The sequence below is a fragment of the Buteo buteo genome, chromosome 7 (assembly GCF_964188355.1).
Source record: "Buteo buteo chromosome 7, bButBut1.hap1.1, whole genome shotgun sequence".
NCBI classification, from domain to species: domain Eukaryota; kingdom Metazoa; phylum Chordata; class Aves; order Accipitriformes; family Accipitridae; genus Buteo; species Buteo buteo.
This window is the reverse complement of record NC_134177.1, coordinates 5,643,884-5,663,814: the sequence shown is the minus strand read 5'-3', so window position 1 is coordinate 5,663,814 and position 19,931 is coordinate 5,643,884. Positions and strand designations below refer to the sequence as shown.

The following is a 19,931-nucleotide window of genomic DNA, read 5'->3' as shown; positions in this document are numbered from 1 at the left end:
AGACTGCTTGAGGCAGGATTTGGATGAATCTCAGGGCGATGTGTAATCTAGTTGCTCTGCTAAGCTCTGCTTTCTGTATTTAACAAAAAGAGCGAAAGAAAAACATTTTTTTGTTGTTTTCTCTCTTAGAGTTTTTTCAGAGACATACCACCCCACCCCCCGACTCACGGTTGAGGTTAGGTTTCATCACTTAGGATCAACTTTACAAAAGGCCTGGGCTCTTTCTTATGACTGTATAAATGAGCTTTGCTAAGATGAACAGCTCGATAATGGTGGGATGCAGTCAAAACATGCACGCTGGATGCAACTCATGTTTCATTTGATTGGAGGTGGAGTAGGGTTTAAAAGCTGCATTTTTGGGGGTTGTTTTTTCTATTTCAAACAAAGTCGATCTAGGATTTCTCTTTGCTGTCTTCCTATTATCTCCTGTCATACCCAATCTAACCTGAACGTATGTAATTCAAGATGTATATGAATAATAAAATTCCGCAAACAGGGCACTCTCATTTTTTCCTTTCCCCAAAGAGACTACAGTGTGTGCAGAGCTGTAGAGAGTCTTGTCACTGTTACTGCCCTGGAATGCGTTTCTTCAGCTCAGCAGAAACGGGTATTGAATCCTAACTGACTCTAACTTGGATGTCTCCCCTCTGTTACCATTAAACATGATAACATTAGTTCAACTTCTTAATGACTTCACAATGATTAGCCCTGTTAGGCTTTCTGGTAGGGCTGTCATCCCAGCAAAAGCATTATTTTTAAATATATATGTTAATGAAAGTGCAGTTGCACATACAGCAGCGACTCTAGCAATGGCATGTCAGGGGCTGTCACATGTTCCAGGCACATTTTCAGGCTGGGATCACGGTCACCTTCAAGCTATAAAAAATACATTTTTTTTTCTTTTTTTTTCTTTTTAAGAAACGTAGTTGTTAGCAGTTGAAGCTAGAACTCCTGAATATTGTTTTTCTCTTACTTATTGCTTGCAGAGCTCTGACAGTGATACAGCTGTGTAATGCTGTGAAACTGCTCTGAGCTTCCAGGTCTCTTCCCCTCAACAAAGCAGCTCCTGAAAAGTCCCTTTCCTTTATCCATGGAAAACTCAACATGCCTCAAGATCGGTTTACTGAGGTTTTGGGTCGCTGCGTGTGCTGAAATAGGTTTTGGGGGTTCTTTTTGGTGTGCGTTTTGTTTTGTTTCCTTATACTCAAGTATATGCCACTGCGACGGGAGAAAAACCAGTAGTACTACCACTCTTAACAACGTGCCCGATGTCAGTGATATAAACTTACACGAGCGAACCTACTACTGTAGGTTTCACCAGATCTGATCACATCTTACACGTTTTACAAACTTTTTTAATCCGCAGACACAGCTTCATGTTTCAGATTTTACTGCCGCTGCCCCCCCTCTGCGGCCGGCAGCTCGCAGGCAGAAAGTGGCAGAGCCTCCTCCAGCAGCCCTGGACGCACAGCCACCTGCAAAAGTTGCGTATTTAAGGAAAAGTTTTGAGGCTTTGTTGTCAGAGAGTGAAATTAAGGTTTTGGCTGTTGCGGGTCAGGAGGGCACGTGCACGCTGAGCTCATACGGGGCCCTATTCTGCCATGATTCTTCCTATGAATTATGAGTTTATTAAGCAAATCAAGCTTAATCCAGCTCCCACTGAAAATCTGTCTCCAGTGGAGTGGGGTTGTGTTAGCTTAGGGCTGGTGGAACGAGGGGCTCATCGGTGGTGATTTTCCACTTACTGCAGGTAGAGCTGAGGCTGTGCGTGAAACTGCTGCTTGGTCTCTGCATCCGCCGGTGTTAGCTGGAGTTTAATGCACTGGGGGTGTTACTGCTCTCGGCGTTGGCCTGTCCTGGCGTGACCTAAAAGAAATTGGTTAGAACCAAAAATGGCGACTAATTGTTGCCATTTCTGCAAAGCGATAAGCTTTTTATTGACGATTCGGGTTTAATAAAAGCAGTAAGGCATGTCGTCTCAAAGCAAAAATACCTTTTTTTGTGATGAGAGCTGTCAAATCACACCTGGGTGCTTGCCAGAAAGAGTACAGAGGATTATAGATGTCCACAGAGCCAGGACAAGGCTGTAACTCACCGAGCTCTTTGTGTGCGTCATGAACGAAGGTGGGATGTTAGAGGACAACTGCGTGGGAAGGTCACCTCAGGAGAACAGGCGGACGCACGGAAGTTGGGGTCTGGTGTCGGTGGTCAGCGATCTCCGAGCAGGGGATTTTGCTTGGCTGGATGTGGCAGCCCTTCACCCGGACCCAGGGCTTTCACAGAGGCTAAAATTCACCTATGATGGAAGAAGACATGAGTATCACTGGGGAGGTGGCCCGCAGCTCCCGAAAAGCCAAAGAGGGTGCCCTGCAGAGGGACATCCTGCAGCTCCCTCCTTGCTTCGGGGGAGCCGGAGGAACCTTTTACCTCAGAAAGTGGAAAAATGGGGATTCCTGGTACCATTTCAGGAGAGCATCCTTGCTCCAGCCCTTCGTGCTCGGTCCGCTTTGGCAGTTTTGGGGCATTTTGGAAAGGAGGAAGGGAAGGGTTCGCACTGCTGGTGCTGAGACGCCGTGGTGCTCGCCCACCATCTCGGCAGGGTGAAAGGGAGGGTCCTCTCCTCCCCGCCGGGCTCCCACCCGTGCCCCCGCAGCCGCTCACACGCAGGCACTTGCTGAGTTTTGCCTGGGGATTTTTGCTGAAGTTTTCTTTGGGCCCAACGCAGTGCTCAGGAAGGACTCCTCTACATTAGCCCTTGAAAAAAACTCCAGTTCGTTTGAATTTATCATTTGCCTGAGTATGGCAAGAAGAACCTGCCTCGAGTTTCATCACACAGTTCTTCAGCTGCAGAAGTTGTTCATCGCAGGAGCTAAAATTGAAGCTTCACCATTTAGACCCTTTTCTTTCTTTTTTCCCCCTCAAATGCTTAATTACGGCTCAGAGTGAGGTTATGTATCCATTCATCCTCCTCATTTTTCTGGTGGGCGTAAATCCTGATTTTGATCGAGCTCCTTGAATATAACGCTTACTATTAGTTTCGGACATTTAATTTGCTTTGCTTTTCAGGCAAGTTCCACTCTTGCTCTGAAGCAGCATGGAGGCGAATGCCAGTTGGTAGCGTGCACGCCGCCTCTCCAGGCGCTCGCTTTCCTGCCCCAGCGTGGGGCACGCTCCCCCCTGGTGCACCAGACCCTCCAAAAGTGGTCAGGGAATGGGACCAGTGCCTTGCTCGGGGTAGACGTACCCATGTGGCGGAGGTTGGGAACCCGTCGGGCGCTGGATGTTGGCGCAGGAGCAGCAGCGCAGGGTTCTGCGGACGCTGGTGGGCTTCACCCGGCTTTTGCCGGGGGTCTTCAGTTCCTTCCCACCATCGCACGCGGAGCGGGTCCTGCACCAGTGTGGTGCAGGACAAAGTCCCTCGGTGCCTTCCCCTGTGGTGCTAGCTGTAAGTTCAGTACATCACCTGGAGGGTTAAAGTACAAACAGCACCGACTCTGAGCACCATCTCTCGCCTGCCCTAAAATCTGAATTTCCCAGGCAGCGCTGGGGCACGTGCGCTGTTTTCCAAAGCTCTCATATACACAGGAATAAAGGGTTTAGTTGGATGCAACGGAATACAACTCCTCCCCAGGGCCGAGCGTGACAGATGCCCGTGTACCAGCTGGTGCCTTTGCTCACGCTCGCGGGCTGAAGTCGCTTTTCCCCCCCCACACAGACATCCTTCGGTTAAACCTTCCCGGGGGCAGGAGGACACGCTGGGTGGGAGCGGAGGGAGGGCTGAGGCGGAGCGGTGCGGGTCTCGCCGGGCAGGCGGGATGGCCGGGGGACTTCAAAGCGCGCGGGCGGCGGCCGAGCGCGGAGCCCCGGGCCGAGCTCGCGGGGAGTGCGTTTTCGCTATTATTTCAATTATTACAACTTCCTGAATAGGTTGAAGGTCATTCATAATTCACGCTTCTGTCATCTTTACACATGCCAAATGCAGTCTATTAAGCATAAATAAAATTTCAAGTGCCTGACCAGGAAAAGTAAACTGGGATTCATAACAATGAGGCCTTATTCATCCATTTAAAAGTAAATTGTGTGTGTTCCTCTTTTTTTTTTTTCCCCTTCCCTTTCCCTTTACGGCTTTGCAGTTTGGGAGCTTTTATTTCTGCTCGGTAGCATAAATATATGACCTGCGGTGTAGGCAGGCACAGAGGACTGATGAGTTAGGCCTCCCCCAACTTCTCCCCACCTCAGACCCCCTGAACTTTGAAAGTGTTTCCAGATCTGGATTCGATTTTGCTCTTCCTATATAAACTGCAGTCACACACTGCTGATCCCAGGGCATGTGAAATGTGCATCTGGACTTTGCTTTTATTTTTCACTCCCCCCCCTCCTCTGGTCGTTCCTCTACCGTGCAGCAGCTCTTCCTGTACTTCTCGAGGCAGACGGGTGCACGCTTGCGAGTCGTGAGCGCAGGTTAACCCGAGAAAGTCAGGTAACGAAACGGGATTTTGGTAGGCTGAAGAGGTGATAGTCAGAAAATTAAAACCTTTCGTTAGTTACAGTAGAGTCGGGACTGCACCCAAGAAATCTTCAAGCTTTGCAATAGAAAAGTCCATTTATTCTACATTAGTGTTTCCTAAGACAAAAAATACTGCCTGCGGTAGGGGTTGCTGTTGTTGCAAAATAAGGGCAGCCAGGAGGGGACCTGCGGGGCTTGGGGGTAATTTATGAGCTTTTTCATCCGGGGGCTTGCAGGACCCCTGTGCCGTTTGCCCCAGAAGGCTGCTGCCACCTAAAAACTCGGGCAATGTGGTTCATTTCCACAGTTAGCTCCTCGCTTTTTCTCAGATAGGGTAATTCCAGGAGGTTTTAGGCAGGAAGAGTGAGAAAAAAGCTTTTCACGTGAAGCAGTAAGGACAGCTCTTAAAATCACATTAAATTTACCTGCACGGTCATTTTGGTTTAAAGTTCAATATGGTTTATTTTAGTTCCTCACTGGAACACAAGCTGGTATATAAACTGTTAGTGCAGGTGGGGGCTTTTTGTACATACAGAAATTTAAGAAAAATATTTTTAATAATACTGAGATTTAATATTTTAATAATAATAATGTGAAAATGCCAGAGCTGGAAATCTGTCACTTGGACCTTATTTTGGAGGGCATTAGTTCTGAGTTGCAAAATACAGAAACATCACTCAACCTAAACCATGGAGTTTTTCGGCATACCCCGACTTGTCTCCCCGCTGAGGTACAGAGAGGCTGGCCAGGTAGTTTCTGATGGGTAGCTTAATCACCTCTGATATTTTCAAATACCAGTGCAGACAGGACAACTGGCCGCAGAGTTTACACCCTAGTTAGGGATTTGTCCCACAGCTGCAAGAAGGATGCTGCATCAACCCGGGGCTTCCCAAAGAGAAGTGATGCACCCAGGCACAGTGCTTCGTGGACAAGACCCTCTTTATGCCTACGTACGGTCCATATGTCCTTGCTTTGTGACGAGAGGTGAAAAGGTCTATCAAAACACCTCTGACGGGACAGGAAAAATACTGGAGAAGGCTTCGCGGTGGGTTTTGTTCGCTCCTTGGTGTGGATGCACCGCTGACCTCAGAAGAACAGCTGAGTTTACCCGACTGTGACAGAAAACCCAGGAACACCGGGGCAAGTCCTGGGCAGAGCTGTCCTGGGCAGAGCAGGAGCTTTGGCACGGTCCCTCGGAGATGGTGGAGGTCCCACCTGGCTGAGGGGTGGGCCTGATCCTGCTCCCACCCCAAGGGGGACGTGGGTGCTGTCGCAGCAGGGAGGTCTACAGAAGTCTCTCCGGTCAGTGTGTAATGCCATATACATATTATTTCCACCCAAAGCCAGCCGGCGACCAGGCTTATCTTCCACAGATCAGACTGCAGCTTCCCTTTCAGACGTGTGGAGGCCATTATACTTGTGGGAAAAAAAAGCTAGTTTTCAATACATTTATCTTAATAAATGGAAAAACAAGCATCACTTAAAGCAAATATTCACTGGATGCGGCACTGACATCAGATTTATTTGTGGGAGTTAAAAGCTGGCTTCGTTTAAATGTGTTTTGGCCTTTGATCAAATGACTTGTGTTGCCCCAGCCGCATCCCCGGCACGCCAAAGCCCACGCAGCAGCCCCGCGTCCTTCGGCACCGATGATGGCACCGGCTCCGGAGGGGATTGTGGTACCAGGCATTCGCCCGGCTGCACGAAGAGACACACTCGAGACCCTGCCACAGCTCTCTTGGCCCTTTGTGCCCTCTGAAATACCTGGTGGCGTTCAAAATCCCCTCGATAAAGGGTAAAAATGGCAAGTCCAAGCAGATCCAGCTGACAGTTCGACCAGGGCGGCGTGGAAGAGGAGGGAAGCGCAGCCTGTGCAGATCAGGCTGCCCATAAACTTCTTCTCCTGGCTTTTAGGGGGGAAATTGGCCATAAGCAGGGGGTTGTGGCACGGCGACCTTGTGCCCGAAGTGTTTTGCCAGTGCTTCTGGCACTGGGAGAGGGACGAGCTCCCCCGCATGCCTCCTTTAGAGTGGTTTTTGGGACAAGGCGAACAAAAAAAAAACAAATCCAAGGAAACGCGTCTTATTTCGTTATTTTTAGGTCTTTAGCCCATATCTGTGGGCAAAGGCTGCTTGTGCAGAAAGAAACGATTAGGCTATACGGCCACCTCCTGGAGGACATCGGTATGTGCTCAGCTGCCGGGGCCACCCGATGGGTGACGGTTCACGTGTGACCGGACAAGGAAAATACCCCCACACCTCTAGATACCCGTACCTACCTTGCGACAAACGCATCTATCTGACTTTAAACAGCGGAGGTGATTTTCTGCCTTTCTCCCAATGCGCTGGAATGAGGCTTGAGAGTTAAGAGTTTGAGAGCGAAACCTTTAAAAATACATTGGTCTGAGAAAACGCAAAGGCATCATTTTTTAGCATAGGAAACATAGCTGTCATGTGTTTTTGTTTAACAAGGCCTAAGGAAGTTACTAATATTTATTTGAGCTGCTTCATGGAGCTTTTTAGTGCTCTTCACGTTTCCTGCTGAGACGGAAAGCAGCCAGATGGATTTTGGGAATTTCCTTTCGGCAAAGCCTCGCGGTGCCGCGGTGCGCTTGCTCTGGGTGCAGGGACCCAAGGGACCGTGGCCCCTTCGCCCCCCCTACAGCCTCCTGCTTCCCCGATGGGCTTCTTCCCAGAGCCCGGAGCCTGGTGGCACCTGTACCGGTGGACCAGGTGCCACCGGCCGGGGTCACCACCAGCGCCTTTGGCTGCTCACGGTGCTTCTTCACCCGGGACTGATTTTTTTCCTTTGATTCCCATTTGAAGCTAAGGAATAACCAGGCACGCTGGTTTGTGTAAGTCTCTCACCTCACAGCTTCCCGGACCGTGTAGAGGATTGAAACGGGGCCTTGGATGCCTGTGGTTTTATCAGCAACATCTTCTTAGATCTGCTTTAGTACCTTTTCCCAGTGCAACAGGAGTTATCTCCCTTACGTGGATCACTCAGGGATGCATTTTACAGCTACTTTGTAACATGGATTTGGTATAACTAAGCAGGCAAATTGCTGGTGATATTTGCAGTCATCACGCAGCTCATTTTGCAGCAGAGGCTGTTGAAAGCAATCGTCCTTTTTATCCTCACAGAGCCCAAAGCCCCAACAGCTTTGGGGCTAGAAGGAGCAGACCTGCCTGTGGACAGTCAGCACCTCTCCAGCAAACGGCAGCCACACAGTTTTGACCCTGTAATAATTACCGACAGTGGTTTATGCCTCTTTGCTTGTTGTGGTAGTCACATTGCTTTCTCTCTTTTTTTTTTTTTTTTTCAGATATTCTACAGAGTGGTAGCAGATATTGAACCAGGAGAGGAGCTCTTACTGTTCATGAAGAGTGAGGATTATTCACATGAAACAATGGCTCCGGACATTCACGGTTAGCGGCTTCTTACTGTCTAATCTAATAGAAAGTATCGTTGGAATTAAGCAAAAAATTCTCCTCTGTTGGAATCCTTTTGAAATCTGGGATGACTTCACTGCAGTCAGGGAGGAGAGCTGGACCACAGTTCTATTCCTCTATCTTCTGCCCTTCTGTTTCTCTAAAAGCTGTTTGGTGAATAAACTACTCTAATATTATCACAAATCCTTCAGTTCCTCTGAAGGGTGAGTCTGCTCTCAAAAGCAATGCCATCACTGGCATTGGGATTTCTCTGTTTTTCTTCATCACTCCATCAGTCCAACCTGGTCCAACTAGGAGTGTAGCTTCATTCAGTGTTGCATTTCAATGCAACTGAATGTTGCTTCATTCAATGTTGCATTTTCTACCTGCTAATGTGGCGAGCTCTAGTTTGCACAGTCAATTTCTCAGCATTGAATCACTGCAACAATCAATGTCATTCAGGTTTTACCCTCGCTTACTTGAACCTCCCCGGCAGAAACAGAGGTCTCCAGATGTAACTGAGGGCAGTAGTAAGGCTTCAGGATTGAAACTTGATCATTTTGTGGGTATTGCAAAAGAAGAGCAAGAGGCCATGTCCTTAGCTCTAGGCTGTGCTGCTCCTGCAGGACCTGTATAGACCCTGATTATAGGTTATTTTTTGTCACTTAGCCAAACAACTGTTATTCTGTCATCTTGAAAAGAGAAAATCTCAGGTTGTTAATGTTGCTGTCACTTGTGAGAACATTTGAGCCATTCTTCCTCTTCGTGCTCATTCGTTACTCATCCGACGCACATATTCTGCGTCTGAAACTCCTGAGCTGTTGCTCAGATTTGTCCCCCACCTCCAACAGCTCCTTTTGCTCTGCTGCCCATCGGGCAGTGGGTTATACAGGCACAGCGGGGACTTGGGTGTAGGATATCTGCTTGATGCCCATTAGGTTGCAGTTTATGCCAATGTGGACATTTTACAAATTCGCAGGGATTCAGGGACAGTACACAGGGGTTTTCCCAGGGCAGGAGGTATCAAGGGGTGCACTTTCTTACAACTGCCTGTACATTTAGAGCAGTATCTTTTGTTATCTTAAGAAAAAAGTGGGGATTATTAATTAATTCTAATTTGGTTTTGTGTTTGGGTTTTTTTCCATAGTAGTAACTTTGTTTAGTTATTGCTAAAGAGGTCCCCTTTTCGAGCATAGTGTTTTCCACGCCTAGTCCCTATGGTCAAGTAGCTGTTGTATAAATGACAGCAGAGGACATCTCTGCAGTCACACGCAGGAATATGTCCTACAGGGGTAATTTAGAAGCAGACTGAGCCAAAGTATCGCTCATGAACAGCAGACAACAGAGCCCTATGATGCTTTCAGCTGTCAAGTAGCAACCAACTACATATATTTGAGATTTCAGCCAGACTCCACTGTGCGTTTCTGTTCTGACTCAGAGTCCCTGGGCATTTATACCTGCAGGGCAGGTAACACTGGAACCAAACCAGGGCGTCTGGATCCTCGTATAGACCATCAGTAGAAAATCTAGCAGAAAAAAAAAGTCTTCTCCGAGTTTGCTTTTTGGGATTCTCTTCAGCTAATCTATTCTTTTGCAGGAATTACTCATTAATGGAATGCAATATTGACTTCAAAGTGACACTCTAGTGATCTTCTGCACTTGTTTTCAGTAAGAAACACATTGTGACCAATTTTATGGAATTTAAAGCAAGGCCCCCTGTGTTCATTACCCCAATTTCATGTGTCTCTGGCTTACTTTGAACAGGGTCGGGTGCTGCAGAAGGACTCTAATGGAAACGAAGAGACTTCTAAAAACTCAATAAACACCCTTTTGGCTATGTTAGGTGCTGATGTTCCTATCTAAGTCATTCTCCTGCATTCAGAAATGCAGAAACTGGCAGCCTCCACTGGATATCCACCTTAGACCCTGTATATCCCCATTTAGGATAATATATACTGACATACTGACTTTTGTCCTAAGCCAGTGTTAGGGATCCCTATTGGATGTCATCCAAGCAATTAACAGGTAGTATTGCACTATCATATATTGTAGAATTAAAGCATTATTATAAAGTGTTCTAAGGCACCCTTGTTTCTTTTGAGATTCTTCTCTTTTTCACCAGATAGCTATTTATTTAACCACACCGTCATCGAACTCCTGATGGGACGGTAGTTAAAAATGACTGAAAACTGATGTGGTCTCCCTGTGCCCAACCCCTTTGTCTTCCAGAGGAGCGCCAGTATCGCTGCGAGGACTGTGACCAGCTCTTTGAGTCCAAGGCTGAGCTTGTAGACCACCAGAAGTTCCCCTGCAGCACACCTCACTCCGCCTTCTCCATGGTGGAGGAGGACTTCCAGAAAAAGCTTGAGAATGAGAATGACCTTCAGGACGTGCATGAAATCCAGGAGTGTAAAGAGTGTGATCAAGTCTTCCCAGACTTACAAAGGTAGGAGTAGATGCTTAAAACGTGATTCAATGAGGCAAGTTCTGTAATGGCTTCAGATCATGCAGGGCATCAGCCAGGGCAGAATCATCTTCTAAACAAACCAAAGATGAACATGAATAAGACTTCTGTGCCGGTTGATGTTTTATGGCATAGAAAGTGATGGAATCTCAATAAATCTGAAATTTGGTCCTTGTACTGAAGTCCTTAGTGGGGACCTTAAATTAAGAAAATCAGATCTTTAGCTGTCATGCATTGGGCTGGTTGCAGTGAAATCAGAGGAGTGATTATAGTTCAGATCAGCTAAGGTCTGAGCTCCTTATTTTTAGGTAGAAATAACTCAGAACATCTCCAAGGGGTGTTTGCTGATGTTACCAATTTTATCTTTGTAAAAAAGGCATGCTGGTTAGAGGCAGGTTCTAGATCTTAATATATATGTGTCTATATGTTAATATATATTTATAGCCATACTGTCGTGAAACACTGGGGTTCACCTTTTTCTTATATATACATCTGTCTGTTTAAACAGATAGGCCTGTGTGCATATGTACCTGAAATATGCATAGAATGTAAATAGAAAGTATGACTTTTATATGCTGAAAATCATTTACATATTTCCTGTCACTGTAGTTTTTGTAGCTACTTAAAATACCTTATGGTGGTGCAGATTACGGCAAATTTTGAAATTTACTGAAAGATACTGAGATTACACAGAAGTTTCTGCAGCACATCCCTCACAGATTCACATCTTAATGCTTTCAGGGCCAGGAGAAGGTTGACCTCAGCCAACATTTGATAATAATGCTGAGATATCTCAATAGCAAAGTCCTGGGCCAGATCCTCCACTGGGATGAGGCACTGTATTTCTTAGGAAGCTGGTTTATAACAGCAGCAGACATGGGCCAGTGTCTCTTGCTTTCGGCCGGAGTCTGTAACACAGCTCCCACACTGTCTTCTTTCTTCTCCACGTCGTGTGGGCACAACCTAAGTGACTATTAATTGCCCTCTTAGGGACAGCAGCGTGTTTATTTGCGTTGCTTAATAATCCTGTGTCCCTTAAATATTGACTTGTCAATGTAAAGTATTTTGTGCGCTCATATTTTTCATAGAAATCTTTACTAGTCCATGATTCAGGATGTTGTGGTGTCTGTCGGAGGTCAGCACGGATTTGTGCAGCCCCTTTGGACAACTGCTCCTGGATGCTTCAGGTTCTGCAAGGTGGAACCCTTTCTCCCAAAACACAGACGCTCCTTGGCTCCTCTTGACGGAGTGGAGGTGTCTCGGCATCACGCAGGGGGGTCTTAGATCAGCGTATCGTATGACCTGATCCTTACGCTTCCACAAAATTAATGACACCAAAATTAAAACATGATGTGCCAAACACTATTGCCCGCATAGTAGGTCAACCCCGCTGAGTGGGAATTTGTGCAGGCGCAAGGTCTTATTTACCAGCTGATGTTGAGAAGTAGGTGGCTCCGCACGTCTAATTTTCAGTCTGAGTGATAGATTCGAAAGGGCTGATGTAGGTAGATCAAGTTGAAAGGGTTGCAGCAGTGTGGGTGAGGCAGGAGTCTGGACTGTAACGTTTTTCCACATTGTGAGTTGTTTGGTGTTAAAGTTCTTTTCTGCCTGTGAACCAGAGGACGATATCTAACATATGGGAATCATTGAGGAAATGTAAATTTAGCTTAAAATATTAAATATTGAAGAGAAAGGGCAGAAAACAAAGAACGAGTCATCATAAATAGATGGGCAGTACTGTGAGAAAGAGTGAAAAATGAGAGAGAATGCAGTCATTCTCCGAACTCTTGAATTATTGAAAGGCTAATACACCACAAAGACAGTTCGCAGCAAAAAAGTACCGAAGCGTGCTATATCGAGATTATATAAAACAAAAGGCTCGAATGAGCCATGCTTGAGGGTGTGTGTAATTAAATGGAGAAAGAGCCGAGCGGGAAGATGGAGATCTGGGCAGCCAGGACTGCCCAGTGCTGATGGCGGATCACGTAGCTGCGGCAGGCGTCCGGGAGCCAGAGCCAGAGCCGGGGACAAGATTCTCTTGGTCTTACGGCAAATTTGTTTACCAGTGCATGGTGGAGAGTCAATTGTTACAGAAGTATTAGGAGGGGAAGCCAGAATTAGTTTTTTTCCCTGAGGGAAGGAGACCGAGAGGGGTAGAAGTAAAGAGTATCCGCAGGGTGAAAGCATTTCTATTACCTGTGGTTGAGAATGGAGGTTGCTATTTGGGCTGCACAACCCAAACGAGACTGTAAACCCAGCAGGTTTTGTCTGCTGCTTCAGCAGAGATCAGTGGGAGCTTCATGTGAGGAAAGATTGATCTGGTTTGGCATCCCAGACTAAAAATCCCAGTTTCCAGTGCCTTTTCTCTGAATCTACTCTTACATTATGTAGTGATCTTTCCTCAAGCAGTAGTCTGAGTTGCAACTATGTATGTGACCAAGGAATACAGGTGTTTAAAAATATGTATTTGCTACAAATGAATAATAAAACAGGAATTCAGCAAATTCAGAGACGAAAATTAATTCAAAGATGTGCAACAGAAATTAGGTGGATATTGAATACCTCACTAACAGACTGAATAAATTACTAAGAAATGAATGAATAAACAGCTATGCAGTTGAACACAGTTAATAATAATCAAGTATAACTTCAGTCGTAGTGTACCCTATTTAGAGACTTCTTATGCTTAATCCTGTCCTACTCCAGTGGAGTTATTCCTCATCTATTCTTGCTGAAAGAAAAATTGACTCCCATCAAAGGAATGGAGTTAGGTCAGGTGGTGGGATCCAAGGTGTGTTTAGAGGGAAAGTTGTAAGATAAAAATAATTCAGACTGCAGGGAAGACTTACCAGAGTGAAATACTGAGAGGTGTATGAAATAATCTCCTTAGGGAGCAATGGCAGCAGCATCTCCTGGAGCATTTGCAAGTGGTCTGGCAAAACATGAGAGGATGTGTTATTCTGGTAGGGAGGAGGACGTTCTGCCTCCCGGCTGGGATGAACCTGGTACTCAAAGGACTTGGGTCTGTCAGGGTTGGGCCTTTGGGGCTTTTTAAAATTTTTTTTTTTTTGCTGTAATTATGTGTTCTGCTGTGTCCTCTTCCTATAAACCACTGATAAACCCCTGTGTGGGGGGGACCTCACTGAGACCTGTTTCTGTTTCCGCAGCCTGGAGAAGCACATGCTGTCGCACAGCGAGGAGAGGGAGTACAAGTGTGACCAGTGCCCCAAAGCTTTTAACTGGAAGTCCAACTTGATACGGCACCAAATGTCGCACGACAGCGGGAAGCACTACGAGTGTGAAAACTGTGCCAAGGTACAGTGAATTTATAGGCTGCCTGGTGCTTCTTATGCTGCTGGACACACGGGAGCATGGAAGTGGGGATGCCTGGGGCCGGGATGCAGGAGGGCGTAGAGCTTCTGCCGTACTCCGGACAGTTTCTCAAGGGTTTACGCTTCTCCTTGATAAATATGTTGGGTTTTTACCCCTTTTGATTTGGAAATGGCTGTAGCGTCTGAAATGAGCGCTGATGCAGGATGCTAAGCATCCCCGAGCTCAGGGCTTGGTGCCTTGCGAGGACTGGCGGGGTGTAAGAGGATCACTGAGGGGCAAGAAACCCTGGGGAAATGCAACACAGGTGGGTTCCCTAGGCTGTGTGCCAGCCCTCGGGACCAGAAACTTCAGGACACTACTGCAATATAAATTCAGATAAGAAATAGCAATGGGCCCCGGCCGCGCTAAGTAAGCGCAACTATCTCATCTCGAGCATCTCTGTCACTTCCTAGCACTGGGCTTGCTGTGTCAGTACTTTGTACAGGATGTGGTGCTCTGCATTGCTTTTTATCAGATTCCCAAAGCTTGGGCCTTTTGCATGAGGACTTTCTTGTTTTTAAGTAGGTTTGCTGCAGTAATGAGAATTTTATATTGAGCTGACACTCATAAGATGCAGCCAAGCCCTGAGCGCTAGGACTATGTCATGTATAGGGTTTCTCACCATCACGCACTCAGTTGTCGCTATAAAGTATTTCTATTGCAGTAATGCTTAGAGGTTTCAAGCAGCCACATTTTGTCTTGTTTTCTGTGAAGTCCCTGACCTCAAAAGCACAATTTCTAATGGCAGGGTCAAATGCATCTGCTGCAGCGGCTGCAAAGGGGTTAACAGATCCACCAAATACTTGGCTGATCCTGGGAAACTGAGGCCCTATCCTGCAGGCACAGGTCCCATTGACGCCCATTAGTGAGGTTTTTATTCTTAAATACTCCCCAAATAGCTCCAAGGTTTGAATTTTAAAAGACTCTTGTAATAACTGGCTTCTTCCGCGGTCAAGTTTCTTGGTTAATCAGTACTCATTTCCTAGCAGGTTTTCACGGACCCCAGCAACCTTCAGAGGCATATTCGTTCCCAGCATGTTGGGGCTCGTGCTCACGCTTGTCCAGAGTGTGGCAAAACCTTTGCCACTTCTTCAGGCCTCAAACAACATAAACACATCCACAGCAGTGTCAAACCTTTTATATGTAAGTCTTCAACTAAACATCTTTGGTTAAGTGTTATTTTGTTTGTCGTAAAGCACCATAATCTGGAAGCAGGAGGTTGCGTTGCGCTCCCGTTGAATTTCTCACCGGTTTTGCGGGGGCTGTGAGTTATTAATTGAGTTCTGGGTGATTCGTAGTCCAATGCAAAGTGTTATTTTCGTACAATTTTCCTTTTGAGACAGACACTGTACGCTGTATAAATGTACCTGTTGTCCTGGGGATATTTTTCCACGCACAGATGTGAAGAGCAAGCGGGGAGCAAGATTTAGCAAGAAGGAGCCGCTCCAGGCTCGGTGGCTGCAGCCTCATTGCTTTGCACCGCGCCAAGGTGGCTGCTCTCCTTCCTTCTCCTCTGCATGAGCAGCAGCTCCCTGTGCCGTGTCCCGTGCCGGATCCGGCCCCGCGGCGCAGGGCAGCGTTAGTGCTGGCGCAGGGGAGGAGGTGACAGTGCCGGGGTGGGCAGGGAAGGGTGGCGGTGGCTGCCACCACAGTCAGGACATGCTGGGAATTAGGCAGAGCCAGCAGTACCTGGAAGGCTGCTGTGCTTTAGGAGTTAATTTTGGGCCACAGAGTCTCCACAGCAGATGCCATGACTTTTGCTGGAGTTGGAAAATAAACCTTGGAGGCAGTGAATTTCAGTTGGAGGAGCTTGCCACCCTCCTTGAGGCTCCTTTGCATGCCCCAGATTTTAAGTATTGAGTTGAGCTATTAGATCTTTGCCAACAGCTGCTCCGGCAATAAAACTTGTCTCGTATGTGGGCCTGACTCTGTACTGGGCTATAAAATGGATCCTCAAAGTCTCACGGGTTGTGTTTACTGCTGAGCCAAATCCTGCTAGGAGATGGGGAAGCTGGGTGCACGGTAACGTTGCAGGTTGCTTTCTCTCACCAGGGAAGCAGAGGCAGAAAATATTTAAGAATATTGTTCCTGGTAGTGCTAATCTTCACCACAGTCTTTTCAGGCACCTGCTATATCTCGAAAGGCACCTTGTGACCACCTCCCCTACTTGTCCGCTAAACCTCTTAATCTTTTGCTGCTCTCAACAATAATTTACTAAAATACCGACACCACACCCGGACAAAGTGGCGGCCGCACGCTAACGTAATTCCTCAAGAGGAGGAGTATTGGCTTGAAAGACTCATTTGTGCAAAATCTGTATACCTGCCATTGGGTTAGATAATACTCTTGGTTTGGGCTTCTTCAATGAGAAAATGTATAACTAGATCCGATAATAAATATCACTCATAATTTTAAACCTGATTACAGGTTAAGTAATTATACTTAAAGATTATAATTATTAGAAAACAGTAACTTCTGGATAGCTAGGGAGTTTTCAGATGGTCCTGTTGCAATGCCCTACATAAAAGTCTTAAGTGGCCCCTCTCATAAAAGAAATGATCTCTCAAATGCTCTTTGTTACTATTTATTCTGATAAATCAAAACAGCAACCGGTATTCTTCCTTATGTACACTGTGAGGGATGAAAACCCATTGAGCAACCTATGAATAACAGCCATGTAATTGCAGAACAAAAGGGTTTGGAGACCACATGTTTGGTAGGCTTTGCTGAGCGATGGGAGGGAGGTAGGGTCACCTAAAGGAGATATCTGTTTTCCACCAGAAAGGCCACACACCATGATTTACTCGTACCAGTCTGTTTATGGCAACTGTCTCTTATTACAGTACACCACCCAAGCTTGAGTGAAAACTCACCAACACTAAGGTAATTACTCACTGCCTTCACAAAATCTCCAGCCTCTCCAAATAGAAACCACATGCCATAATAGACTGAACATATTCAAAATAGTACTTACAGTAATTTTTTTTAATAAGCAGAAAATATGCAAACTTAACTGCTGGCTAATTTGGGGTCCAGAGACAATCGCTGTACAGAGCGTGCATAGGCCTGAGATGAATTTTTGCAATTTGGGAACCAGATTGGGAGTTTGCGTTAAACCTGGGGTCTGTAGAGTAATAAAAGCTGCAAGGAGGGAAGCTTCCCTTACAAGTTAGTTGCTTAAAAGTATGGCGCTGAGATTTAAAGGGTGTAATAAGGTGTAATAGGAGAAATCAAACCCAGCTTCTGTTGCTTTGATATGTGGAAGCAATTAAAGTTGATAACCATCCCCCATCTACTAAAGTTTAAGCAAAGCTTTACTTGGAAATTAAAGTCATGCGCTGAAAAAGAGGTAGATCTTGTAACACGAACTTATCTGAGGAGTCCTGGCTCCTGGGAATATCCACGGAGGTCAAGGTGGCATAATCGATTTAGACACAGTCTCCTCCAAAATCAGCGGAGCGCTCGGTGTCCGCTTCACTGATGCCATGTTACACCCAGGCTTCAGGCAACAGTCCCCAAGAGTAAGACTACTCTGGGGAGTAACAGCTTCGGACCTGGGCCCAAAATTTCTTTGCCAGCCTTGACATCCCGTGGATTGAACAGACTGCCTGTTAAATGCAAGAGGCACCTTGAGCAAGCAGCACCTCATTAAATAGTTTTAAATAACTTTTATGCTCAAAAAGGTAAAGTCCTCAGTACAACTGTTAATTGTTTGATTGAGTTTATAATAATAAATATTTACGTATTTTAATGGTGTTGCCATTATTGCTTTAATTTAGTTTTAACACTGAGATAAAGTATATTTAGTCAAATCATTAATTTGCATCTCCCTTAATAGTTTGGAAGGATATCTCTCAATTGTAAGTGTGTATTTTTGCTTTTCTCCAGAGTAGGATATTTCTTGGTTCTGTTGACTTTTGTTTATATTAATGTAGAAGAATAATTTAATAATGTATCAATGTTCTTTAGGGGAGAACTTCCCAAACTTTAGGAAGACCAAATCTGTGCCAATACACCCCTTTTCACCCACTTGCCTCTGTAGCATACCTGAGTGTTATATTTAATACAGTCACGTGAATAAGAAGCAGGCCCTCAACACAACCTGGTAGAAGATCAAAAGTTCACAAAACATGATTTGTTTTTAATTATACATTAGCCTTGCCTTGTAAATGTATGCATTGGAGATGATTTTTTTCTGGAAAAATATGCATGGTCTGATGCTCTGCTGCTCTATGTTACGCATAACTCTATCGGTGTTGATGGAGTTGTCCTGCTTTACGCAAGGAGAAGAGTTGGCCCATAATATCCAAGATGATGCTTGTGCAAACCTATGGATGTGTCACCTGAGTCACCATTTTGGTCAGTTTAATCTTAGTTCTGTGATCAGCCTGATGGGAGCATGGGGAGCTTTTTGTGTAAGGCCTCACCAGTGAAGGTAAGGGGCCTGATTCGGTACCATGAAGGATGGAGGTGACTTTCACTGTGGGAGCAGAAACCTTATGCTTGTGATTAGGCTAAAAATAGGAGAAAATAGCAGAAAAATCGGAGCTTCGTACCGCAACAAATAAATGACAAATAGTTCTATTTAAATGAAAAAATAGTTCTATGTTAAATAGGCAAATAAAATATTTTCCAGAAAAAGAAACAGAAAGTACTTCTCCAGAGAAAATCAAGCATTTTCAAGGAACTAGAATAATTTCTTTTCTTTTTTCCTTTCTCCTCTCCTCTCCTCCCCTCCTCCCCTTCCCCCCCTTCTGTTTTTCTCTTCCTTCTTGTCTCTCTTTTTCCTTTCTCTTCCATCTTTTTTCTCTTACTTTTTCATTTTATTTTTTATTTTCTCTCTTGTCTTTCTTGTCTTTCCTTGTGAATGAAGATTTCCAGCAGGAACAGTAACTGATACACAGCAACAAATGTTCTTCCTGAATTACCGCATTGCAAATTTCCTGTGTTTGGGCCCAATTCTGGACTCTTTACCCCATGAATTGTCCCAGGGATGTCAACGGGACATGAACAGGGAAAATGGGTGGATGAGGCAGGATCAGGCCCTCGAACAATAGTGGCATTGTTGCTGAGATATGAAGCAGCCTGCTGAAGAGGTAAACAGTTAAGAGATGACAACAAGTGGTCAAGTTTCTCAAGGGCAGAGATTTAGAGGAGCAGGAAGGTTAGCGCAGGCCCCGGTGCGAGTGGAAGTTAGAGGACGTGATTGCAGTTCATGGGAACCAAGAGTGCAGGATGGGATACATTCAATTCAGTTTCCTTTGCAGGCTTAAAATAGAGCCATTGTAAATTATGTCAGTCTGTCTCAAATCATGAAAATGATTGTTAAAAAGGCCTCAGAATACACAATGTGTATTGTTGTGTGGCTTTGATGTGTGAAAGATGAGAGCTTATGATATAACACAAATTAAATAAAAATAAAGTGGCCACATGCTTTTTCCTGGCTGGGAAAAAAAAAAAAAAAAAAAAAGGATTTATTACAGAGGGATAACACTGCTTACTGATAATGCGGCTGCCTTGTTTTTCAACAAGGCTGGAGCTGATACTGTTAGGAACAAGGTAGTGCAGAGGTACAGACAAATTTTAGCAGAATGAAGAGCGCAAGACATAGCGCAGCCTTGGGCCTTGCCCGATGCCCCTGCTCTTCCAAAGGATGGGGAGCTGAGCGTTACCCTCTTCCAAACCACATTTTAACTTACAGACCTATAACCCGGTTGCTGCCCCAGTTTGCTCCCTAAGGTTTGTAGCAGCCAGAAAATCAGAGACCTGCAAAATCCCGTTTGCTTCAATGACGTGATTCAGTCTTCATAGCGTCTCCATCTGCACCACCGGGACCGCTTTCAGCCTCCTGCTACTGAAAATGGTTGGGGGGAGCTGGGCTCCAATGTGCCAAGTGTCGCAGGCTAGATCAGGCCCCTGAGCTCAAGGTAGATCTCCCCTCTGTGGTTTCAAGCTTTCTCCAAGTGCTGCTTTTGTGAGGCTGAAGCTGTTCTCATCCCAGAGGAGTTTGAAAGGAAATCCATCGAGCTGTTTTGAGCATCAGACATGCAAATAAATACAGCTGCATTCTTAAAGGAAATTGTTGTTGGAGTAGAGAGTATTTTTTTCATGTGCAGGAGACAAATAAGCAATATTAAAACTAGTAAATTTATTAAGA

The 19,931-nt window shown here is 45.6% G+C and overlaps 1 protein-coding gene across 5 annotated transcripts in view; it reads left to right on the top strand.

The window, feature by feature from the left end:
• Window positions 1–19,931, top strand: part of MECOM (MDS1 and EVI1 complex locus) — a 344,986-nt gene that overhangs the window by 299,744 nt on the left and 25,311 nt on the right. For 3 of the 5 annotated variants that reach the window (XM_075031354.1, XM_075031357.1, XM_075031359.1), the window contains 4 exons: window positions 7,833–7,935; window positions 10,168–10,384; window positions 13,570–13,717; window positions 14,761–14,917. In XM_075031354.1, coding sequence (XP_074887455.1) covers window positions 7,833–7,935; window positions 10,168–10,384; window positions 13,570–13,717; window positions 14,761–14,917 — 625 coding nt within the window. The remainder of the gene's footprint in view (window positions 1–7,832; window positions 7,936–10,167; window positions 10,385–13,569; window positions 13,718–14,760; window positions 14,918–19,931) is intronic. The other 2 variants (XM_075031356.1, XM_075031358.1) reach the window with 1 other exon arrangement.